Raw genomic sequence first — 25,736 nt, 5'->3', positions numbered from 1 at the left:
CCTCAAAACAGTATGTAATATGTTGTGTAGAAAACTTAGCCTAATAGAACTACGCCTGACCCTGCTGAAAAAACACAGCATAGATCAGCATTATTTTCATGCTGGTCTTTGCTGGTTTATGCTGGTCTTTGCTGGTTTATGCTCGTCTGATGCTGGTTTCATGTTGGACATGCTGGTTTGATGCTCGTTTGAAGCTAATTAGCCAAGTTTATGTTGTTTTTATCTGTATTTCCTGCATTTTGGGCAGTTTTGTCCATGAAAACTAAATAAATCTCACTGTGAAACATTTGTCACAAACAAAATGTGTCTTAAATGTTAAAAAGGAGAAAAGCTTAGCTAATGTAAGCCTAAAGTTTAAGCGCATACTGTCAATTAGTTAGTTAGTTAGTTAGTCAGCTGATTTAGCTAATTTGGCAGAAGCTACCTCAGTTCGTCATTGTACAGTAAAACCTCGAACTTTTATTGAACGAGGGTACATGATAAGGAGATTATTTTTCAGTTATGTTGTTGATTATATTTTATTTGCCTTAAACTGTAAAACCAAGGACCATTTTGGAGAGAGGGGAACGTTTTCTTGCGGTGTTGTTTCTACTCTGACACATTAGGGAAAACTCACCTTCGCTTCCTGTTTTTGCTCCGGAGCAACAACGTGGGTTCAGCTCAGCTCAGCTCACCGGTGTGTGTGTGTAGAAACAGTGTTATGTGTGAGCAGAGTCCTCATCACTTTCTACGATGCAGATATCCAGTGTGAATGATGTGAAGATTTATAATTTAAGCCATGGAAAGTCTCTTCCGGAGGTGAGAAGAAGAGTTTTCTTCTGACGCTCAGTTACATTTTTGTAAGCTTTACAGTGAATGCTTAAACCTAGCTAGCTAGCTAAGACAACTCACCGTGATATTCCTCTAATTCTTTCATTCAGTAACGCAGCACTTTGTTATCCTTCTCATTTAAAACACCAGAATTGAGGGAGTCATCTGTCTTAAGTTTCATGATAAACGAGTATTAGTTATTAGTTACTAGTATTCTACACTCATCCACTTTAACTTATGTCAATACTGTCCATTTACAACTCTGTTTTTGTAAATTTACATTTAATGCTTAGTTAAATCCTGGTTGTATATATTCCCATTCTTAGTTTTGATATTTTTAGTGCTTATTTACATTGTATTTAATAATATATTATGTTTAGATTTGCTAATATTGTGTTTTTTGCTCATATTGTGTGTTTGGACAACCTGCTGCTGTAATGCCACAATTTCCCAGTTTGGGATCAATGAAGTAATTCTATTCTATTCTATTAGCATAGGCGAATGAACCATATAAAGTTTTGAAGTGAGTAAGACGAGTCAAAGGTATCCGTTGTGAAAGTATTGCTGTTGCAAAGCCCTGCTTACTTAGTTACTTACTGGTTATCTTCATGCAAAATCCTAATCACGTCACCCTTTGTAATCCAGTGGCTGTCAGATCGAAAGAAAAGACAGCTACAGAAGAAAGATGTCGGTGAGTTGGCTGCTTCAATTTCAGCATGACAGATCTGTTACTCGTTTTTGATTTATTGTTTTCATTCCAACTTTAAAATGTGTTTTTATTATTATTATCTTTTTTACTCCAGACATCCAGCGCAGGATCGAGCTCATCCAGGACTTTGAGATGCCCACAGTGTGCACATCTATCAAAGTGTCAAGGGATGGTCAGTTCATCCTGGCAGCAGGTAAAAACAAGCTCTGTGGAAAGTGTTTCTCAGAATATTTCTTAAAATGACAGAGATACAAGTCGCAGTCTAAACAGTACCTTCCTTTTTTTTTTTATATAATATTTTATTTTGTATTCATTGAAGGCACGTACAAACCCAGGATTCGCTGTTATGACACCTACCAGCTGTCCCTGAAGTTTGAACGATGTCTGGATTCAGAGAGTAAGTCAGCAGAAACACCATCTTCTCATATGTCATCCATGTCATGTACATTTAAATTGAATTTTCTTTCTTTCTCTCAAAGTTGTGGCTTTTGACATCCTCTCTGATGACTACTCGAAGGTAAGACAGGATTCACCTTCACAGCTGAGCAGAGTGTAGTCCTTATTAGCATTTATTAACAATGTGTAAAGTGTTTCGAGATAACACCTTCACTATACAAATAGAGATTGATTGATGGATGATGTTCTCAGCCGTCACTGTATAATCTGCCAAATTAGTAACTGATATATTTCCCCTCCTTTTTTAAAACCATTTAAAAACATCTTACATTGTTTGTCTTTAGTGTGTAGTTTGTTCAGCAGAGGAGGAAGTTGTTTTATGCATATTCTGATGAGACAAGTACAATTCTGTTTTTCATATATGTCACTCCCTGAAGCTTTTTGTATCTTTCAACTCAGTAACTGTTTTGTTCTGTGCAGTTGGTGTTTCTGCACAGTGACCGATACGTAGAGTTCCACTCGCAGCACGGACACTACTACAAAACGCGGATCCCAAAGTTCGGACGGGACTTCTCTTATCACTACCCCTCCTGTGACCTCTTTTTTGTGGGGACAAGGTGAGAGCAAGAGTGAAACCTGAGACGTTAAAACACTGTTTTTAGTTTTGTCTTTATATCAGAAAAGACCTGGTTGGACGACTCTTTTCCTGTTTTTTGGTTTTAGTTCTGAGGTGTTCAGACTGAATCTGGAACAAGGACGTTTCCTAAACTCCCTTCAGACTGATGCTGTGTAAGTACCACGACGTGTTTGTCACATGGTCCAATGATAGTGAGTGCTCTACTCGACATTGAACCAGGTGGGAGATGCATTCTGTCATGTCTTTGTTTTTTCCTCTCAGCTGATGTTTGTGATCTTATCTTTGCGTCTTGATTTCTCACTCAGGGAGAACAATGTGTGCGACATCAACCCGGTCCATCATTTGTTCGCCACAGGAACCTCTGAGGTCAGTGTCTCCGCAGGCTGAGTGAAATGAACAATCAGAGAGAAACATTGACTGTGTCTGTGTACAAGGCTGTCACATGCTGTTTATATTTTAATACTTTACTAACCTTAAAATCCCGTTTGAATGAAAACATGGTGGAGTCACAGGTCAGTGCTGGAGAATGTATGAGTATATATCTGTTGGTCAGTGTCATGTTTTTAAGCAGTACAAATATTTGTTTTATTACGTAGGTTTATGGGGCTGCACTTGGAGTTGAAGATGTGCAAGTTGATGTATCAGAATTGACATCAAGATGTGAAATATGTTAGTTTTAACACCTGTAACTTTTTGAATACAATCTTGAATACACTTGAATCTGTCTAAAATGCAACTCCAACAGAAGGTCTTGTATAGCCCGACACAATCAGGCCTCACAGTATGTTATCAGACTTTAGGTCCCCTACACAGTTTCTAAAGCTCTCTCATTGTGTGAAGTTTCTCCTGTCAGACGGGAGTAGAGGGGGTCTCAGGAGGAAGACATAATGTAAAAAAAGACCAAAAATCCATAAATCCAACATTGCAGACAAAGTGTCGGAGTCCGACATTAAAATTACAGTTTCATCGTGTGATTTAAATTTTGATCAACCCCTCCATCGTAGTGAATTTTCTTTAATATTGTCTACTGCTGTCACATATCGTCTCATCCCGATGTCGCAGGGATTTACACTAAGGGCTGGCAGGATAAGAAATTGGGGTAAGGTCGAGGTCAAAATTGGGTCGTTTGCGTTTCTCACCCAGAATAACTCATGTTTTATAACTCAGGGGGATTGTTTTCTGAAGTCAGTTTCTCCTTCGCTTTAGTTTGAGGTCACATGTCGAGCAAAATACTCATTTTTTCTAACAATACTATGTGTCCCGAGTCCGTCTACAAACCCCCCAGTGATGAGAAAAGTCCATCCTTTCCGGCTTTTGCCTGCTCTACTTTTTAGAAAATGTGTGCTCAAACAGGTCGTTTGGAGATTTTCTCTTTGTGACATCACAGGGCTGAAATAGAGGGGTTTATAGGCATGATCAAATACAGGATCAGAGTGGATTTAGAACAAGAAACTTCACAGACATGTATTGGGGAGCCTTTAAGACGTCTTTAAGCTTGTTGAAACCCATAAGAATGATGTTGTCATTTCCTGTTATTTAAAAAGTCAAACTTTTAAAAGTCAACAAATCTTCCCTTCTCCTTGATTTCTTTTTTTCATGTGACTACCAGGGGCGGGTCGAATGCTGGGACCCTCGTGTCCGCACCCGAGTGGGCACGCTGGACTGCGCCCTGAGCAGCCTCACTGAGGGAACAGAGTAGGTACCAAGCTGTAACACTCAGAATAAAACCCTTACAGATGACGTCAGGCTGAATGTGCACATTTAGACACAAGGCTATGTCTTTACTACATTAAAGAATCTGCCCATCAGTATTTGACACTAAGCTAAGCTTCTGTTATTTATTTAGTAAATTTCCCTGTTGTGGGATAAATAAAGGATTATCTTATCTTATCTTTAATGTGTCCCCGTTAGTCTTTTACCCTATAACTAAGAATTTGTGTTTTTGTTGTCAGAGTTCAAGGTCTGCCCTCAATAAGTGCTCTGAAGTTTAACGGCTCCCTCACCATGGCCGTCGGCACCAGCACAGGACAGGTGAGCAGAAAACATTGACTTGGTGTTGAGGTTTGTAAAAAAAACAAGTAAAGGGGAAATGCTCCCTATGTTCAAGAAGGCTATCTGCTGCTCCTTAAAATCACTTTTGGTTGGCATGGTAACAAGGTTACCAAGTTCGAAGGGCTAACAGGTGGTTTACTTCTTACAAGAACACATGGCTATGGTAACTCATGCTGCACACCGTACCAGCTTACGAGCAGGTTAATGTTAAAGATGAGATATTAAACTTAGGACAACGACCAATTGATCGTCGTGGAAACAGAGTTCTGTGCACGGCTGCTGAGAAACCAGCAAAGTTTTTAATTTAATGGATTTTTATTCTTCCTCTTTCTGATAACATTGAAACGTTCGGTCTCCTAATACGTAGTCCAGTTCTTTTTAAAGGGAGTAGTCGACCTTTTCCCTGCCGGACAGCTTGTCGGACTCTTTCCGTCAAATGCTCTATTCTGATAGGGCAATGCTTCCACAAACTCCATGTTTCCTCCAACATCTCCTCATAGATCCCCGCTTGCATTAAAGTCCAGTTGATGCTGCACTGACTCTTCGGCCTGAAGAGAAATAAAGGAAGCAAATTTCTGATTTACTCACGAGAATCCATGATCTTTCTATAGACGCCGTTTTTGTTTTGCTCATCTGCCTTTGCAATTAATAATGACCTTGTTGGCGTGCACATAACCCGCTAACCTTTTGTGTCTTTGGTTACTGGTTACTAAATTTGGCGGTACATTCCTACTTCTTGAAATGAATGTAAATGTTTCCTAACTGATGCATTCAACCCTCTGCTTCGTCTTAAAGGTGCTGGTCTATGACCTGCGCTCCAACCGGCCGCTGCTAGTGAAAGATCATTTCTACAGCCTGCCAATCAAAACCCTCAACTTCCACGACCAGCTGGACCTGGTCGTGTCCACCGACTCCAAGATCATAAAAATCTGGAACAAAGACACTGTAAGTTGTATGCTTTGTGTTAAGGCATGCTTTTATTTAGATAAAGTAGCAGTTCACACATCTTTATGCTAATATCATCTGATCATGGTTAAAGGAAATGTGTAGTTCATTGTGTGAATGTAAAGAAATGTATCTTGAAGGTGCATCCCTGTACTTCTAACTGGGCCATGTTTTTTTTTACATCTTGACAGGTTGAAATGAAAAAATAGATATAGAAAGTTTTTTAAAAAAGACTCCAGTAGATTTCTTCAGCTGCAGTGGCTGCAAAGAAAATTCACCCATTCAAGTTCGGCCACTAAAACCGTGTGTATTCGCCCCTAATGGTTCATCCATGCGTCTGAGAACAACATGGAACTAAACAAAAAAAACACAGAGAGACTACATATCCAAAAATAAAATCCCTTTAATAACCAGAACAATCTTTTTCATCGTTCTTCTCAAAGCCTTTCCACTCTGTTTTCAAATCGGTATACAGTATGTACCTCCCACAGCATGTGAGCTGCTGGTCTACTCCAGCCTTCATCCATTAGACGGGTCAGAGAGAAAAACAAGACACTTTCAGTGGATGTAGCGTACCATACCAGGCCAATTATTTATATGAATTTACATTACATCCATTACAACATATTTCATGGCAGCCACTTGAAGTGATCAGGAATGAAAACTTGATGTGCCTATTTGTTATTTTGACTCAAACATACATTAAAAAAAATACATTAGAAAATAGGGCCATAGTTTAGAAAGTATCTTCATTTCCCTTTAAGTCAGAAAAACAATGGATTGCAGTATTTGGCGTTCATCTCTCCTGTGTTCTCTCTCTCATCACCACAGGGCAAAGTGTTCTCCTCCATACAGCCTCCGACCAACATCAATGATGTTTGCATCTACCCCAACTCAGGTGAGAGCAACTTCTCCTGCAACACAACGAGGCGTTAAACACTTTATAGATTTCAGCAGGATTTGAAAAACAGACTCAAACTACATTTTAAATAACTAAAATACTAATTATACAACGATTATCTACAGCAGTGTTTCTCAACTTGTGGGTCGGGACCCAAAAGTGAATCGCGGAGCCATTTTCAGTGGGTCGCGGTGTTGTTCTATTAAGCACTTTTAAAACATGTTTTTTTTGTCTTTGTTCTGTCACTTTTTGTACCCTCTGAGGTCCAAGCGGCACCTTTTTTTGATTGAACAAAACTGATTGATTTAAAAAGTATCAGAAATTCGGGTGGTGATTTTTCATTAGGAAGTTTGGTGTGGGGGGTCCTGAGGCTAGACCAGTAGAGAACTACTGATCTACAGAATACAAATGACTAATGAATACAATGTGGAAACTTGAAGTGTATTTAGAACAAAAGGTCCCAGTGAGGAGAAGAGGAATGATATTTGGAAGTTTAGTAAACGTGTCTCAGCAGCTAAATCTGACTTTTACATGAGTGAAATCAGAGTTTAATGTTGCAAAAGATGTCAAAACTTGGTCGTTAAAATACAAAAATAACTTGAACATTTCCTGACACGTTGTCCAGCATTCATATACAGCTAAAGAACGAGAGTCTGGAGTGCTCAGAAGTTCAACCAAAGTATAGCCATGGTGCTCTTAGGTGGTGAACACAAAACTTTTAATAATTATTCAATTGGATATGTCATCATAGACATTTTAAAAACAAGTCAACTCATCCAAAAGCTGGGTAACAACCATTGCATAGTGGCTCCCTGTTTGTGCCAATTTGATAAAGGCTTTTCACTTTCTAAAGAAGTGCCTTGGTGTTTTCATCTTCTTGAATTCTTACACAGCTGTTTCACCTCAAGGTGGCGCCACCTGACAGCAGAGTTCAGCCACTGTTTGCCTTTGCACTTTGTCCCGTGTGTTTCTGGAGAAATGGTTTCAAGTATTTGTTGTTTAAAGAATCTAATCTCTTCTCTTCATATACTTGTTGTTTTGTCTTCATATTTTTTAGCTAACTGAACTCGCTGTTTGATCAGAAATGGGGAAAAATGATTTAAATTGTTACTTCTTTTTTTTTTTTTAAACACTTTACTTTAAACACAGAGACATATTAATGGGACTGAATTCAGCTTTTGTTCCACCACAGATGAGCTCTATTAATATCTGTTTCCTCACATTGTGTTGTCTGCATCCTGTGTGTCTGACAGGTATGCTCTTCACTGCCAATGAAGATCCAAAGATGAGCACATTCTACATCCCGGTGAGTGCACAGACTTATTATTTTTCTCCACAAACAGGATGCAGCAGCAGACGCCTCACTGCACTTCCTGTTTAACAGGTGCTGGGCTAACGGCACAAACAAGAAAAGAGCCTGCACCTCAAATCTTCCTGAGTCGCTTATTCACACGTGTCCCTCACAACGAGAAGTTTTCCTTCTTGGACGGGAGAGGAAGGGGGGGGGGGGGGGGGGGTGTATCAGGAGGCAAGACATGATGTGTGATAAAAGACGCTGCAGTAATCCAAGATGGCAGACAAAGCAGCTGATGCTACTTGTAATGTTTTATTCATAGTGTCAACCAACGGGTTTAAAAGATCATACTAGTGAGCAGAAGAGAGAATGAAACTGCTTCAATATGTGAGTGAAGGTCACACTGGTCGTTCGGTATAAAAGTCATCACCCCTGCTGACTTGCTCAGTTCCTGACTTCATGCATGAATTTTAGTTGAGGCTCCAGTTGAAGCCAGGTTCAAAAGCCTGCCTGCTCTGCGTTCACACATGAAGCCCACCCACAACATTTCAGGACATTTTCGGGCTTGTGTGAAAAATTCAAATATTTGAGAAGGAGAGCATCACACGGGCGGTTAAAAAAACACATTAAGTGGGCGACAGTAACGTAGTGGTTAGTGCGCGCACCCCATGTATGGAGGCTATTAGTCCAAGCGGGCGACCCGGGTTGGAATCAGACCCATGGCTCCTTTCCCGCATGTCATTTCTCTCTCTCTCTCTCTCTCTCTCTCTCTCTCTTTCTCTCTCTCTCCAAAAGTATATCCTGTCTCTACAAAATGCCCAAAAACAAATCTTAAAAAAAAAAAAAAAGCACACATTAAGAAAAAGTGAACAACGCTGCAAACGTACTCGATGCCACAAAAAGCTTAACAAGTCACAACGCTTCCACTAAATGTTCTTTGTCAGGTGACAGTTTCATGTCACCATCAGACTGGAAACAAAAAAAAGTGTGAAACAAGCTCATCCTTCCGTCTACTAGTGCACATGGGGTCCTATTCATTCCTGTAGAAGCTGCTTGGTGAAGCCCAAAATGTTTGACTTCATTACCCCCAATCTGCCAGACAGTGTTTGCATCACCGGGCAAGCGGCTAACCCTACTCCCATCCCCCGTCGAAAACATGCAAAGGACAATGACACTCGATCCATCTGTTTTGAAAATGTAACATCATTAGAACCTCAACGTGTTCAACCGTCTGCCATCGTCCCAAACTTGTCCTTTGATGTCAGGTTTTTCCTGTCTGGAGCTTAGAATCAGCCGGAGTGATTCAGATGACTTATGTTCATCATGTGGACATGTGTTCATTAATCTGCTTCTCACAAGGCTGCTGCAGAATGAATAAAGCTTATTAAAGCTTTTTTTCTCTGTCCTGTGACTCAGATATGATCGAGCAGCACGAGTCATTCTGGAGAAGGTCTCTGAGTGTGTACAGTAAACTACACTTTGCTATGTGTAAATTCCACACATGAACTGTGACTCTCCTGTGATGCACAAGGAAGAATAGTTAAGGGAATAAATTAGACAGGGATGTAGAACCAAAGTTATCGTTATGCTCCTAATTAGACAATTTTCTAATACGAGACAGACACCATCTGCTGCATCCTCACATTGTCCAAGTATGTAGCAGTAGGCGCCTCGAATGATGTTAAATTTACTAAATATTTCAAGTTTTACTTGAAACCTAATGTAGAAAGATGACAAAGCTTTCTTATTGTCATGGGGGATTTGTACATTTCCTGTTTCATGTCGAACCTGCCTGTTGGCCTTCAAAGCAGATTATAGTTGGAGGAATCAGGATGTTTATTCCACCACAGGAGAGACATGACGCTCTCTGCAATAAGTTTGGGAAATACTCCTATTAAAAAGGAAATAATCTTCAGAAAAGGTAAATGGGTAATAATGGATTTGAAGTGTCTAAAAATGTAAAATTTGGTTGCCATTTTTTGTTTTGGATTTTGAAAATTTCAAAAAATCAGAGAATCGAAAAAGACCAGGTACTTTGAGTTTTCTGTTGTATCTTTCATCACAAGAAGTGCACTGATTTACACAAGTCTCAGACCAACTGAGCCACAGCCGTCCTTTCTTTTCACCATATGAGTTCTTTCACACTTAATCAAGACTTGTGTGAAAATGTCCAGAAATGTGTGAATGCAGAAAGGCAGAATCTTTCACTCTTGACTTTTACCTGGAATTTTTCCTGCCAGCTTCCTAGTAAATGTTCCGCATGAAGTTGGGAGAGGAGATTTCAGAGGCAGTCTGTCTGAAATGATCTGAAGGGCACGTTTGGTCTTTTTTTTAAAAAAGTACCTCCTTTCCTGAGGGAGACTATACATGTTTTTGGTTTTTTTAACACTTCAGGTAGCGGACTTCTAGGAAAAACTTTGTGTTCAGACTTGTTTTAGCGACCTTGCCGTTTCTACTCCTTCCACGTGGGCACTTACAGAAGCTGCTCCACAGTCACACACCTCTGATTATCTCTGCATGGACGGCTCCAAGCTTTATCATTTATCCTTCACTTCCGGGTGGGACTCGATGTGATGTCATTATCTACAAGGAATGAACAGAGTCCAGTGAAACAATGTTAGCTAGTGAGACACCACTGAGTGAGAGGATCTTTGATCTGCGCTGCTATTCTACGACAAGGCAAAGACAAACAAGGTTTGAACTTAGAGAAACAGCACGAGATAAAAGCAAACAAGAAACAACACAAGATACTAGTGTGGTCACATTACCAAAATGTTAAACTTAGGTATATGAAACGTTATCAATACCTGTGACAATACCACAGCAACAAGACATCCTGGGCTCCTAATAGAGGGTCATTTCTAGTGTTTAAATTCATGAAATTGAAAGCAAAAAAAGTGCATGACTGTGCCAATTTTAACCCTGAAACTAGAGTTGCTTATCTCTGAAACTGTTATATAACGCCTCATGCTAGATGTTTTGACAGACACACTAACACTAGGCAGTCTTTACCGTGTCTAAGCATGCTTCACCCCTAAAGTCCAGTTCGTTTTAACAAGCATGGTACACTTCCTTGGCCCTGGCACGCTTGGAAGAGGTGTCCTTAGGCACGGTACAGTTCATGCACCAGCACAAGCATGCTGGTACAAAACGTGGACAGCCTTCTTTATCGACACATCCCGGAGTGTTCTGGCTGTTTCTGGCTAACATGACTCAAAATAAGCCACACAGTCAGTAAAGTCGCTGTCATATTTTTTTCCTCGAGTGCGCCTGTTTTGTAGACAAAGTGCTCTTCATAATTACTTAGAGCTGTTCATGTGTTGTATTGCAAAGTTATGTTCAAGAGGTAAACCATGCTCAGGCCCGGTTAGTCCTGGAGCAGTGTGAGTGCAGGCCAGCGATGAAATGGCGAGGGGGTCGTGCTTACAGTACAGGTCAACTTTTCCTAGTGTGCGCGTGCGCCCTTAAACATTCTCGATCAGCTAACTTTCTTGATTAATGGATTCGTCTTTAAGTTGTATGAATGTTTGAAAACGGTTGTCTGTGTAAGTTCTCAGTCATCCAGGTCGAAGTAAATCAAAGCTTCATCCAAAGACAACTGGACTTAGTCGACGATCTGGAAGACGTTTCACCTCTCTTCCAAAAGGCTTCTGCAGTTAGCTCCGTCCTCCAGTTAGTTCAGAAGTAAAGGAGAGGTGAAACGTCTTCCAGATCATCGACTGAGTCCAGTTACCTTTGGATCAAGCTTTGAGTTAGAAGAACAGTGTGGCTGTGCTGGAATGATTTCCAATAGACAAGGTGATCGGCCTCTTATTGGTTGGCATGTATGCTGAAAAAATTTCAATGTTTGATGTAATTAGTGCATATTAAAATAATTAACTTTCTGTTTAAAACTTCCATTTTCATTCGTCGGCCCTCCAAACAAGAAGTTTAAAAGAACATAAGAGAACGTGCTGGTTTGGAGGGTGAAAATATTACACTTTCAATTTACACTTGAAGTCAAAGGTGCACTCTGAGATTTCTTCAAAGACAAGCCGCTTTCCATGTTTGGTTACACATCAACAGAATCCTGCGGTCCATTAGGAAAATCAAACAGCCTTCATCTGGAATGGAAACACGACCCTAAAAAGAAAGTCTATATTTGTTTCAACAAACACACGTCAGGTTTCGCACTTACTCAACAGTCTAAATCTGAACTTGTGTGTGTGTGTGTGTGTGTGTGTGTGTGTGTGTGTGTGTGTGTGTGTGTGTGTGTGTGTGTGTGTGTGTGTGTGTGTGTGTGTGTGTGTGTGTGTGTGTGTGTGTGTGTGTGTGTGTGTGTGTGTGTGTGTGTGTGTGTGTGTGTGTGTGTGTGTGTGTGTGTGTGTGTGTGTGTGTGTGTGTGTGTGTGTGTGTGTGTGTGTGTGTGTGTGTGTGTGTGTGTGTGTGTGTGTGTGTGTGTGTAAACATTCAGGCTCTGGGCCCTGCACCTCGATGGTGCTCCTTCCTCGACAACCTGACGGAGGAGCTGGAGGAGAGCCCAGAGAGCACCGTGTACGACGACTACAAGTTTGTCACCCGCAAGGACCTGGAAAATCTGGGTAAGACGCTGTTTTACCCACCGCACGTTAAAACAGAACAAACCCTCAAAGTTACATCACAGAGGTTTCTGTCCAAAAGGAGCATGTCATTGTTGCTCTTTTGTTTCGAAGGCAGAAAAGCTGAAAGTGATAACTGTTAAAGAAAAAGGGAAATCTAAGACCGGCCTAGAAAGTTACACCCAAAACTATGAATCAGTGTGAGTCACATTGCCGCCTTGGTGGGTTTGCACGCTGGCTAGACTGCTTAACTAGAGGTCTGGGGAATGATTGAGAGGCTTTAGGTAAGGAGAGAGTGTGAGGGGGGGCTGGGAGTGCGGAGAGAGGACACTGGAAGGGTTGAATGAACACTGGAATGCAGGCTCAGCAGTTAAGAGATCAAATGACAAGAAGCAGGAAGGCGGTTGGCTGCTGTGGAATAAAAGGAGTGGAGGGGGGGTGTCGGTGGGCGTACAGGGTAACAAGCGGAAGAGCAGCCGCTTCACATTCTTTGAGGCATTGACGTAGCAACATTTTTTTCAGCACAAGCTGTGCATGCTGCTGCATGCTGCTGCCGCCATTCACACCCTTCACCGAGTTATCTCCGGGTGGAGTTTATCTTCTTTAAACACATATTTAGTGTTTTCCCCCCATTTGTTACTGACCAAACCCTAAGTACAGTTTCTCTAAAGACAAATGTATTCTCTGATGAATCCTGAAAGCTACATGTACGTCCACACTCTGTGTCCTTTTTCACATACGCACTCCTGAACATTTCAGGAGGACTGCCCCTAGAAACCCTCCTGATCTGGTTGTTCACTCGACATGTAACTGACAGCGGGAGACTATCCCTGACACACAGGTGGGGGGCGGGGGTGGTCTCCAGGGGCAAGATAAACTCCACCCTGAGAAGTCAAAAAAATTATGTGGAAGCAGGCGGCGAAACGATAAAGATAATAACTGCCTTTATATCAATGCGACATTATTAAATATAATCCCTGGTGCCAAATATCAATACATAACTATATATATATTTTTTTTTACTTTGTGCTTCGTATGGATTTTCCTGACAATGTGACTTCTTCAGTTATGTAACTGAGGGCCAACGAAATGTGACCCTCAGTTACATAACTGAGGGTAATGTGAGCAGAAGGTCATTGGGCAAAGAATAAGTTGACAGCAGTCTCTCTCTCTCTCTCTCTCTCTCTCTCTCTCTCTCTCTCTCTCCCCACTCTGTCCACTGTCCCGTCGCTCTGGCTGAATTATTTTAGTCAACTTTAGACTTTTTCTTACACTCTAGTATTTAATTATCTCTTTTACTTGTCTCAGCTTCTCAGACACCCCCCAGTTAGTGGATTTTAGGGGCCTTGTATTCGTCTGTCAGCTTGTTCTTTTCATGATTTGTTGTCTGTCTGTGTTTGAATTGATTCTGTAATGACTCGATGTCACTGTAAATGAAGGTTTGCCCCTCAATGCTCTCCCCAGTATAAAATAAAGGTTGAATGAATTAAATGAATTACTCAGTAGGTATCAGAGATTTTCATTTTGTGGTGGTGATAGAGAGAAAGTCAGAAGGAAAATCCAAACAGTTGAGAGTAAGCCTCTGAGGATCATGAATGTATAGACTTCATTTCTATCCAATGAAATCTAAAAATGTCCTCAGAGATCAGATACATTCTCTATTTTCTTACAGATGTTTTTGCCTTAAATACATGAAGAAACAATCCTGATTCTTTTGTGTGTTATATTTGAAAAATTCAAAAAATGTGCGCCGACCGTGCAAGCTGCCTGTTACAGTTGCTCTTGTTCATTTCTTACTTTCTAGTACTTTACTGTCTTTTTAATTTATTTATTGTTTCTATTTTTTTACTGGCTCCTTCTTTAAGCTGTGCCCTCTCTATTCGTGCTTTTTGAGAGAGTTCTGGACTTTGTTTCAATATGGAAACAACTTCATTCATCCCCACCACCGTCACACAGCAACCCCGTATTGTTTACAGCCGGGATCAGCTGTTAGCGCTGAAGCCAGCCGGCCAGCACACCGGCTATAACAATAGTTATTCCGGCAGAAATTTGGAGATACAGAACACACAGGGGATGCAGAGGAAGGAAGAAGCTGCGGAGGAAGGAACGAGACACCAGAGACTTAGGGAGAGGAGTTTTATGCCTTGTCTCCCCACTCTAATCATGGGTAACGTGAGGTCCCTGGACGAGCTAACAGCGTTAACAAGGAGTCAGAGGGCGTATCGGGAGTGCAGCTTGATGTGTTTTACTGAAACGTGGCTGCATCAGGATGTTCCCAACATCAACGTCTCCCTCAACGGATTCCAGACTGTGCGGGCCGACCGGAATGTCAACGGGAGCGGTAAGAAGAAAAGCGGGGGGGCATGCCGTTCTCATTAACAACCGATGGTGTAATCCAGGTCATATTACGATTAAGGAACGTATTTGTGGCCCGGACATTGAACTGTTTGCCGTGGGACTCAGGCCATATTATTTGCCCAGGGAGCTCTCACATGTTGTTCTGCTGGCTGTTTACATCCCTCCCTCTGCGAACCCGGCGACGGCGTGTAACGTCATTCACGCCGTCGTAGCCAGACTCCAAACGGACCACCCGAGTGCCATCATCATTGTCTCGGGTGTTTTCAACCACGTCACCATGACCAAGACACTACCCAACTTCACCCAGTATGTCTTCTGTGTGGACTGCACTGTCCCAGCAAGGACTGGCCTTTGTTGTTCAAACAACAAGCCATGGATAACAAAGGACATCAAGGCCATCCTCAACACCAAGAAAAGGGCCTTAAGAGATGGAAATCAAGAGGAGGTGAGAACTATACAGGGGGTCCTGAAAGTGAATACTAGGGAGGCCAGGGACACCTACAGAAGGAAGACCAACATGAGGGAGGTCTGGAGTGGCATGAGGACCATCACAGGTTTCAGGTCAAGTAGCGGTAGAGGAGTTGAAGGCAGTGTGGACAGGGCCAACGAACTGAATCTATTTTTTAATAGATTTGACATGGCCCCTGTTCACCACCCCTCTGACTCACCAGTTCCCTACCTGCACCTTCCTCCCTACCTGTTGCGTGCTGGGGCAGCAGGCTGAAGGTAGCAGACTCCAACAGACTAAACAGACTGATCCGTAAGGCCAGTGACGTTATTGGGGTGGAGTTGGACTGTCTGACGGTGGTGTCAGAGAGGAGGATGCTAACTAAGTTGCGTTGCATCTTGGACAATGTCTACCACCCACTCCACGATGTGCTGGTCAGACACAGGAGCACATTCAGTGCCAGACTGATCCCCCCCCGATGCACCACAGAACGCCACAGGAGGTCATTCCTGCCTGTGGCCATCAAACTTTATAACTCTTCCCTTTGAGTGACAAACACTCTGTCTGACCCTGGACTATCTCAGCCTGGAAAAAACAAAACAAGAAAACTGTAACCTCCACCATAACTCATTATTTATTAAAACTGCAACATAATAATAATAATGAATAATATGTCCATGATAACAAAGTGCAATATTGAAGAAAACAGTACCTATTATTGAAATCTTACTTACATTCCTATTCTATTTGATTCATATTTTTATTACTATATTTCTACAGCTATATTGTATATTTTGGAGCAACTGTAACAACCAAATTTCCCTCTGGGATTAATAAAGTATTTCTGATTCTGATTGCCAGGTCTGTCTCACCTGGTGGGATCGACTCTCCTGAGAGGCTACATGCACGGCTTCTTCATGGACATCAGACTTTACCACAAGGTGAGGCGTCTCTCTCTCAATGAATACGCTGAGTTGTTGATTTCAGACCAACAGAACAAATTAAGCTCATGTCATGTGTTGTCAAAGAGGAATGTTTGATTCAGCATCGTTGCTGTTCGGTTTGTCACTAGGTCAAAACTATGGCAAATCCTTTTGCATACGAGGAGTATCGCAAGGATAAGATCCGGCAGAAGATCGAAGAGTCCAGGACCCAGAGAGTGCAGGTTAAGGTGAGGAGTCGTGGTGACGTCTTTCTCCTGTCTGCATGTTTCAAATGTGTTCAAATGGCTCCATTTTTCCATTCCAAGTAGAAATGAAGTATTATTAAGTATTATTTATCAGCAAATGCACCTCCTTTGTCTTTTTTTGTGAGTAATCATAAGTAATGTGTTCTGACTGAGACAGAAGCTGCCCAAGGTGAACAAGGATCTGGCTCTGAAGCTGATGGAGGAGGGTGACGACGAACTGGAGCTGACTGGAGCTAGGAAAAAGAAGGGCAAGGTAGGAAAACTTGGTCCTGTCTTGACTTATGCCTTTAAGGACTCTTAGTGAATCTACTCTAAGGAAAAGGATTTCATCACGGGAATGTTCCTTAAAATCTCATGTGCTGTCCTGCTTATTCATGTCTCCTGTGCTTTATACGATTGGGAAACTTCCAGATTATTAAAACCATCTGTTGAATCTTTAGTTTACTTAAAATTAAACAAAGAACCTTGTGAGTGTGATGCTGAACCATCAGCCTTCTCCTTTTTCCCATCTTAACATTTCCAAACCGCAGGCCCTCCCGACCATCCTGGGAGACGACCGCTTCAAGGTGATGTTCGAGAACCCCGACTACCAGGTGGACGAGCAGAGCGAGGACTTCCGCCTCCTCAACCCCATCGTCTCCAAGGTCGGACAGAAGAGGAAGAAGAAGCTGCGACTGCTGGCTAAACAGGCTGCTGATTCTGAACAGGTATCTACAAAGTCGGCTTAAGGACAGCAGTAGCTCAGTTTGTAGGGGACAAGTCCCGCTGTGGACCAAGTCTGGATATTAGTCTAGTATCTGGAGGAGGTGCCAGTTCACTTCCTGAGCCCTACCAAGGAGCGCTCGCTCACTCTGACATCTCTCCACATGCATGTCCATAGGATCCTGTTTGTGAATGTGTGTATGTTTCAGCCTATGTGTGTGTAGCATGTTCAACAACAGTGTGTTAAATTGAATATCCTCTCATGGGATTGATAAAGTATATCTTCTAATTCTTCTCTTAAGCTACCTGCAGACTTTGGGAAACCTTTTCAGTGTGCAGGTGTTCACAAGAGAAAGTGTGAGTGTGAAAGATATCAGACATTAGCTGCCCAGCTTTGAGCTGCTTCCACGTGAGAAGGAGAAGAAATGAGCCTCAGGAGGGGATATGAAAGCATGCAGAATTGCATAAATTAGTGGCTTTCCACATATAGTTCTTGTTTTGGAAATATTTAAATAAGTGTGACACTTGCACGCTCCATAATCCCTCCAGACACAATCATCTGGTATTTTTTATTTCTGCCGATTTCTGCAGGCGTGCCATGTTTCCACAGACTGTAATTAATGAGGCTTTTCAGGATGAAGGATGTAATAAAAGATTATTAGTTGGTAACTTTTGTTTTTGTGTTCTCTCCTCCCAGGCGGCCGAAGACGAGGAAGAGCCCGAAGGTCGGGCCAGCTCCGAGGAGGAGAGCTCGGACGATGATAAGAGCTGGGTGGAGGAGGTGCGGGAGCAGCGCAGGTTGATGCGACAGGAGGGCTGGGAGCGCCGTCGTCAGCAGAGGAAGGACGGAGACCGCGACACCGTCCTGCTGGAGGGCGATCAGAACCGAAGAGAGAAAACCTCGAACTTGGCAGAGGGCAAGAAGACAAGTCAGCCACAGTTTTATCAGATCAAAGCCGGGGAGGAGTTCAGAAGTTTTAACGATGTGGCACGCAAGCAGAAACTACAGAAGTACGTCTTTTGGATATGTATCAAACAGAAGTGTTGGAGGAATGCTGGCCTTTTGTCCGGGCAGTCCTTCAACTAAGGCGGTTAAAAAATTACAGCATGAAATTGATTCAGTGGAAATCGGCTGTGCTGTAAATCTGAGATCTAGTTTCCATGTTGCCTTCAGGAATAAAGATGTGTGTGAAATGAAAAAAAGGAAAAAACACTGGAGTTCAGAAAGAAAACAGTAACACCACTTCCTGACTGCTGAAACATGTGTGGGGTTTCTTTCAGGGCGTCTTTGGAGGACCGTCTGAAGTTAGAGGAGAACTCAGGACCAAGCAACATGGCCGACACTGCAGTGGGCAGCAAACAGCTGACCTTCACTCTGAAAAAGGTAAATAGTTTACGTTTCATCGATCTCTCTCTTTTTACTCACTTATACAAATAATATTTATGGTAGTGAGTTTTAAAAATGAGTGAAATCATGCAGGGAGCTGCTTGACATCATTGTGTTTATAGATCTGTTAAAAAGTGCTTCAAGATAAAAGCAAGAAACGTCACTTCATGGAGGTTTTACACACTTAATGAGTGTTGTAGAAATGACATCACATCCCATGCAGGCACTGTCTCACTGTTGCAAATGTAAAAGACAAAAGGCCCCTTTCATTCTGCCCATAAAGGACAAATATCTCCAAAGGAGTTCAGATAACTTCTGCTGCAGGTTTAATGTGTCTACTATAAGAAAGGTTTTGGATCAATGACCTTTCTGTGTTCGTTTCGCAAAACAGTTTTTACAACACAACTTTGATACTTTCATTCGATTTTATGACGTTGTAACTTTCAGCATAGGTTAGACACATCGTAGGGATGTGAAACATTTGAAGATATTTTAAGAAAAGACATCACAATAAGTGAAGGGCCAGTACAATGATTAGAGGAGATGGATCACAGGGGAATTCAGAAAATCCCCAACAAGAACAAAATCAAACAATAATCACACACAGTGTTTCATTCTCACTACAACATACAGGATAAAAAGACAAATACAAAAAGGATGTTAAATGGACTTGAGCTTGTTTAGTTCTTCTCTAGTCTTCAGACTACTCAAAGTGCTTTTACACTGCAGGTCACACCTACACATTCACACACTGATGGTAGACGCTGCTATGTAAAGAGACCATCAGAAGTAACTGATCCCATTCATACACATTCATACGCCACTGACAAAGCAGCGGAAGCAATTCAGGGTTATGTGTCTCGCTCAAGGACACATTGGACATGTGGCTGCAGGAGCTGGGGATCAAACCCTTGACCTTCCGCTTGAGAGACTTTACCAACTGAGCCACAGCCGCCCCTACATACATACAAAAATGTTTGAGAATAACTTATAATTCAAATAAAAAAAAGATGCAAAATGTGCATTTGCGTTTGAGTTACAAACATTTTGCAATGTTGACTCTGCAGTAAATTCACGTTATGATATCAGTATGCGACACCCCGTGAGAGAGACATTATTTAACATGCATCATTGCGTCCCCCTCTGCAGTCGGAGCAGCAGAAGAAGCAGCAGCAGGCGGAGCGGGAGCACCACGAGGAGAGGAAGAAGCTGAGGCGCTCGGCTGGACATCTGAGCAGCAGCCGGGGAAGAGGAAGGGGCTGGGGCGGAGGCAGGGGTAGAGGAGGAGGAGGGGGAGGCAGAGGAGGAGGAGGGGGAGGCAGAGGAAGAGGGGGGAGAGGAGGGGGGAGAGGAGGGGGGAGAGGAGGGGGAGGGAGAGGCCGGTACTGAGGAGAGCAGCCCTGAATCCTCTTTACTGAAAGTCTTCAGCTCACTTTAAAGTTTCATGGAGTCTTTCATTGACTCGTCTCTTGCAGGTGGCTTAAAAAAGCCTAACAAGGCTGCAGAGACAAACTGGAGACGCCCGTCACCAGTGGCAGAGAGTGAAAGTGCCGTACAGACATGCCTGCCCCTCACTTCTGGGTGGGCTGTGTCCAGCTGCTCTGCAAACTCAGTGCATATGATAAAAGACTACCTGTGTCTTTACAATGAGAAATAGCCCATCAAAAGTACATTAACTGTTTAACCATTTTTTACTTGTGTAGTAAGTGAATGGAAGGAAAGTGTGTAAAATAGTATTTTTTAATGCTCTTTGTTGTAACTGCATATTGTTAAACCAACGCTGGATTAACAACTAAATATTATATTTGGTACAACACTTGTGTGTGTCTGGTTTTTATTCCTGCATATCACATGCTCCATCGTCATTAAGTTCCATAGTCCAAACGAATCTTTTAGTACCTTTAAATCCGAAATAAAAAGGAGGGGAGGAGATTTATTTTTTTCCTTTTCCTCTTCAAACGACTGCAGTTCTTGGAAAAAGAAGCACAGCCTGGGTGTCCTCCCCATCCCCCAACATGCTGATGGTGTGAACCCCCTCTGCTCCAGTGTTCAAATGGGAGGGAGGTGCGTCAAAGCCCCCTCAGCATGCCAACACCGGCCCCTAGGGCTCATTTGAACTCATTTGATGTCACCAAGAATTTTCACCATGACCCATTGGGATACAAAAGCAAGAAGGGGAAAAGACGACAATGCCCAATTTGACGGTGGGCTGAGGGTTATGTGCTGGGCTATTTCTTGGCAATGGAGCTGTAGTTTCCTGTAGTCTCTGCTGGTTGATTCTTGTAGTTTTAACACTTATTCTACCCTGGATGGCTATGACATTATACTCTTAATAATCTAATATTTCTAAATCAATGAATGGGAATTTTACTTCCCCAACCACACTGTTGAACTCTACAGAAATGAGTCAGCGTTTCAAATACTTAGCCACAAAAACCCAGTGTTTAACAAAACCTTTTTACAGTTGAACTTGACCTTTTCTATCCAGGTGCCTGATGACAGATTTCCATCAGTAGAGAGTAGGTTACTGACGCCAGAGGACAAAGATTAAATCTGGTTCACTCCTTTGTGTTGGGAAACCGGTGACACTGTCCCACTGCAGAACAAACATCATTTAGCAAAGTGTCATCTGGTTAAGTTCTTTATGCAGGGTTCCCAGCAAATGGCCTCTCTTTTCTCCTTTCACAATGCTTTGGCCTCTCCATGACAACTGGCAATCAGGCCAAAGGAAGTGGGTCAACCAGAGCGGGCACTGAAGAAAAAAAGGAAAAGGCATGGATGTGGTATTTGATAGCAAATGTCAATCCAGTCTAAAAGATAATTTACATATTGTAGGTCTCGGGTCATCATCATGGGAAGATGTACCACGTGTGCCATGAAATCACAATATCCCGTCTCTATTCCAGCAAGGACTATCTTTTGTCTCATTCCATCTCTCTCCTCATGCTTACTGTCTTTCTACTATCAAATTTAAATAAAGGCCGTCATTAAAAAAAAAAACAGAAAAGGAGGTGATGATAGGCATAGACTTCTGTTTTATTTTGGATCTCTGCAGTGTTTGAGCTGCCTTGTTAAGGCAATCAGAGACTCTTCAGCTGAAGGAAAATGACTCATGGCTCTTAAAAGAAGTTGTGGTTGTGCAGTTGGTAATGAAGTTGTCTCTGTTTTGTCTTACAATGAGATCATTCTGTGAGTATGAAGGCTTCAGCCACTCTGCAATATCCCTTAACCATCGTCTTCTATTGGAGTAGCTGAGAGGAGCATCTATTCATTGTTGATTTTAGCGCCCCCTTTGGACAAAAGCAATATGTCTCATGTCATAAAGGTCTTGATCTGGCTAGCTTTAACATTCATTTGTATTTTTTTTAGCAGTTGAGGTAACAATGATGTTCCATATCATAATGCTACGATTGATCCACATTTAGCATTCAATGAACAGATTTAACCAATTACACAAACCTATACTGACATGCATTAATGGAGAGATGGGGCTGCTATACAGGGAGCCCACCAGAGATGTTCGCAGCAGCGCTCAGGAATGGCACCTCTCCAACCACCAGACCAAATTCCATACTGTTGGTCCGCACATGGGCTTGAACCCGCGACCCTCCAGTTCCCAAACCCAAGTACGTACAGACTGAGCTACTTGTCTCCCCATAGATCTGTAAAAGGAATATGTTTGTATTGCATTTTATTGTATAAAGGAATTGACACTATAATAGCCTGTCAAGAAGAAAGAGGAAACATTTCTGATCAGTGTTGGGCCAAGATTGACCAAGATTGTTTTTGCACACGTCCATTGAAACTTTTTAGTTTTCTCTCTTTGCTTATCCTATCCTGTAGCCTACATGTGAGTAGTATTCACTTGGATATCCTGCAATCCCCTTAAACTGGCTCAAAATTCTGACTGAAAACTCAAATGTAGCAGATCTTCTCACTGATGGTCTGGTTTACCGTTCAAGGTCATATAAACGTATTAGTAATTAATGAAATGTAGTTTTATTATATTAAGAATACTTGCTGTAACTCTTTAGGCCTCTTCAGGTGGTTGTAGTATAGCACAGGCCCGGTGTGTATGCATTGGTTTTGACCTTTTGCTTCTACTTTCCCTTCCCCAAAATTTCACCGAGCAAATTAAATGTGATCCGTGACACCTAAAATGTGATCCCTCTCCACCGCCTGTGACTTCAAAGGAGTAAAATGTGCTGACACAGCATGCTCACCGAGCTTCAGGCCAGTCTAGGGAAGCACAAAAGATGTTCCAGTGAAAATACGATCACTTTTTTTTTTTAGCCTAAATCTCGACAATGCCGGCTGCATCACCAACTCAACCTTGAAAGAAGAAGAAATGATGAGTCAGCAGAGAGCCGGATTAAACAGGGACTCCTCTCAGCTCTCCAGGGACCGAGCTGACAAGTGGGGCAGCTGTGTGGTCAAAGGCTAATTTTATTACGGCAACCTTCTGTTATATTTAGGACTGTACTTAACAGCTTGATTTAAACAGGTTCTTTTGAATTAATGATAATACATTTGAACATGAAAAAAGAAACAAGAAAAGAAACAAGAAACTGTAGCCTCTGATTGACCTTCACAAATTGACATACAAGAGAGACTGGTGGTTGGATACTTATCACGATACAGGTAACCTCAGAATGATAGCCTGCCTCTCAGTAATTCTGGTGTAGCCGGTGGTTAGCATTGAACAACTTCCAGACACGACTTCCTTTTCTGCCCACTGCATTATTTACACTCTAATTTGCAACTTGTGTCTTCAGATTATAAGCAAAGAAACCCTTTCAGATGTCTGAAAAGAAACCACTGTCATTTCTTGGTTCAGTAGATCCCTTGGAAGAGCGCCCTGTTCCTCGGTTTATGTTGAGTCTCAGTTCAACAGTAAATAATAAGTTTCACAGAGGCTTCACCCTTGCGTCTCTCAGCAGTATGAACACCAAAAGGAAACCGATTACTGTCTGATATCTGAAACTATCGGGTGTTAAGATTGCTTAAATAACATCATTGTGCAGATTTGTACAAAATAAAAAAAGGCGAGCTTTGTCAGGTCTGTCATCAAGACGGGTGAAAAAAACAACTTGAAAAAACAAAAGATTGATTTGGTGAATGGAGGTCAGGTCAACACAACATCAAAAAGCTTTGTGATAAACTATCAATTGGAAGCCAGGATGTAATCATGGCGGATTGCGTTCCACCTGCCTTTGCACTATATACAGACGGTTATTCCTGCATACACCCAAGCCTGCTGATATGTGATTGGTCAGGACTAATCTGTCTACAAGAGCACTATGAATAGACAGAGACAGAATACATTAATGTCAAATCTGTAAATAGAGATTACGGTATAGGTGATATACAATTCTATATATACTCAGTGTACATGTAGGTATATTGTGCTACTGTAGGCAAAGCAATGCACTGATTGTTTAAATCTAATTCAGGGGAAACTGTGATTGTAGAAAGTCACAACATTGTATGTATTAAAATCATTGATAAAATCTTTTATGCTGTCAGAACAGTGACATTTATCACAATGTGTCTTAACATAAGTCTGAGCAAAGGTATTAACTTTTTACTGCAACAGCAAAAAAAAATCAAAATTGTCATCAAACTAACAGTAAAGTAGCTCAACACATGATTATAAATATATCTTGAATTACTCTTAACTTAAACTCGGGGAACAGTACTCCCCTAAAAAGTTCTTCATTAAAGTGACTCTTAGTTTTTTAATCACATGAATATCTTCAAGTGATCAAAATATATTTCGGTCTCTGTCACAGGGAGCTTTAACAGTGTAGGTGTAGACAGATGTGACCCAGATGTGTCAGCAGCAGAGCTCCTCCTGAAAAACAATAAAGGACAAACAGAGTTACAAACAACAGAGCACAGAGCAGATGTGACGTCTTCAGTTTCAGGAATTAATATTGTATTATCGAGCATTTTGATAAGTAAAAGGGCCTTTCAATGTTTGTAAGGATTCTTGAAACTTGATATAATTTTGACCTTCAGATTTGAGACACACACTGATACAAGACAAAAGAGATGTCTGAACGTTAAAAACATTATGCTGCTCCCATATTTGTCTTGAGGTGGAAACTGGAATCACCAACCTTGGGTAAGCGCCTTTCAAACCATGTACTTTAGTAACAAACTTGAAACCTGGAAAAAAATTTAACAATAGAAAAGCTAGGGGAGAAGTAGAGTTTTTTAAAGGTCACATATTATACAAAACACACTTACCATGTTTTCCTAACACTCATGTGTCACTATAGCTGGTCAGAAAAGTCCATCCTCTCCGTCTTTTGCCTGCTCCTCTTTTCAGAAAATGTGTGCTCAAACAGGAAGTTTTTGAGATTTTCCCTTCATGACATCACAAAGGGCAGTAACCCCTCCCCCAGGTGGGTGACACTCCCACAGCTTGGTGTTTGCTCTGCCCTCTGAGTCTACTTTTGGTTTCAGACTGAACTCAAACCCAGTTTCATGGGGTAGCTTGTTTCCATTGTTGGAGGCGGTGAACATGTATAAAATCCAGCACTGTGCAACATATATGTTACTATCACAATGTCATTCTGCTTTTTCTGTAATCGCCTTTAAGACATCCATCTAAAACTAGATTATCTAGACATGAAGTCAAGAAGACACGACTGTGCGCCATCTGCCTTGTGAATAACCAGACTGAGCCCAGTCAGCAGAGACCGACCAAACCAAACCTTTAATTTACTCCTTTAAAGTATCGCGCTATGACCCAAATTACAAGCCGCCCATTGTCTGTGTATTTTACAAAAATACAGCTTTTGACATTTAACCTTCACTCTTTCCATGGAATGTCTTTGTCACGGTAATGTCTCATTTAAGTTTGACCTGCTACATCTCATCATTTAAGGCCAAGCTGAACTGACATTCAAAAAGACAACATCACCGTTTGTAGCTATATTCAGGGATGAAATTACAGTATACACAATGCACCTATTCTTTCCTGTGGCTGGCCCGTCCTGGTTTTAACTCTACCTAGTTTTCTGGGTGACGTCTGTGGTCAGAGCTTTAAAGTCGGTTAATCTATCTGAAGAATAATCTCTCTGTCTAATCTGAAAGGACTGATGGAGCAGAGTCAAGAGAGTAACGAGACACCACACGTGCCACCTCCAGGATTTCCGGTCCTACAAGTAGTTGTCTAGGCCAAGCTACACATGTTGATGTTATATTTGGGTCAAGCCTTGGTGGATTTTTACCTGTTAACCTCTTATGAAGTGTAAAAGCCTCTAATCTCTCACCTCTGATTTTACAGCTTCATCTTAAGTGAAAGAATGAGTGGGTTTAAA

At 41.8% G+C, this 25,736-nt stretch overlaps 1 protein-coding gene across 1 annotated transcript; it reads left to right on the top strand.

The window, feature by feature from the left end:
* Positions 1-629: 629 nt before the first annotated feature.
* nol10 (nucleolar protein 10) lies at positions 630-20,221 on the top strand. The gene is made up of 21 exons (XM_020641578.3): positions 630-798; positions 1,456-1,501; positions 1,614-1,712; positions 1,839-1,916; positions 1,999-2,036; positions 2,396-2,532; positions 2,639-2,704; positions 2,858-2,918; positions 4,162-4,247; positions 4,505-4,583; positions 5,400-5,549; positions 6,381-6,447; positions 7,704-7,756; positions 12,198-12,324; positions 15,989-16,068; positions 16,200-16,298; positions 16,474-16,569; positions 16,847-17,023; positions 17,716-18,029; positions 18,300-18,402; positions 19,555-20,221. Exons 1-21 carry the CDS (start codon positions 733-735, stop codon positions 19,792-19,794), a joined length of 2,262 nt encoding a protein of 753 aa, XP_020497234.2. The 5' UTR covers positions 630-732; the 3' UTR covers positions 19,795-20,221.
* The last annotated feature ends 5,515 nt before the right edge of the window (positions 20,222-25,736 follow it).

This window comes from Labrus bergylta, chromosome 18 (genome assembly GCF_963930695.1).
Source record: "Labrus bergylta chromosome 18, fLabBer1.1, whole genome shotgun sequence".
Classification (NCBI taxonomy): Eukaryota; Metazoa; Chordata; class Actinopteri; order Labriformes; family Labridae; genus Labrus; species Labrus bergylta.
Note: the sequence above shows the minus strand (reverse complement) of the source record. Positions and strands in the feature narration are given on the sequence as shown.

What these genes read in the sequence shown, in the direction of transcription:
- nol10 (XM_020641578.3), top strand. Translation starts at nt 733, where the DNA reads ATGCAGATATCCAGTGTGAATGATGTGAAGATTTATAATTTAAGCCAT. An exon ending in GCTACAGAAGAAAGATGTCG is followed by an intron (nt 1,502 to 1,613) that starts GTGAGTTGGCTG and finishes TTTTTACTCCAG; the next exon opens with ACATCCAGCGCAGGATCGAG. An exon ending in TCCCTTCAGACTGATGCTGT is followed by an intron (nt 2,705 to 2,857) that starts GTAAGTACCACG and finishes TTTCTCACTCAG; the next exon opens with GGAGAACAATGTGTGCGACA.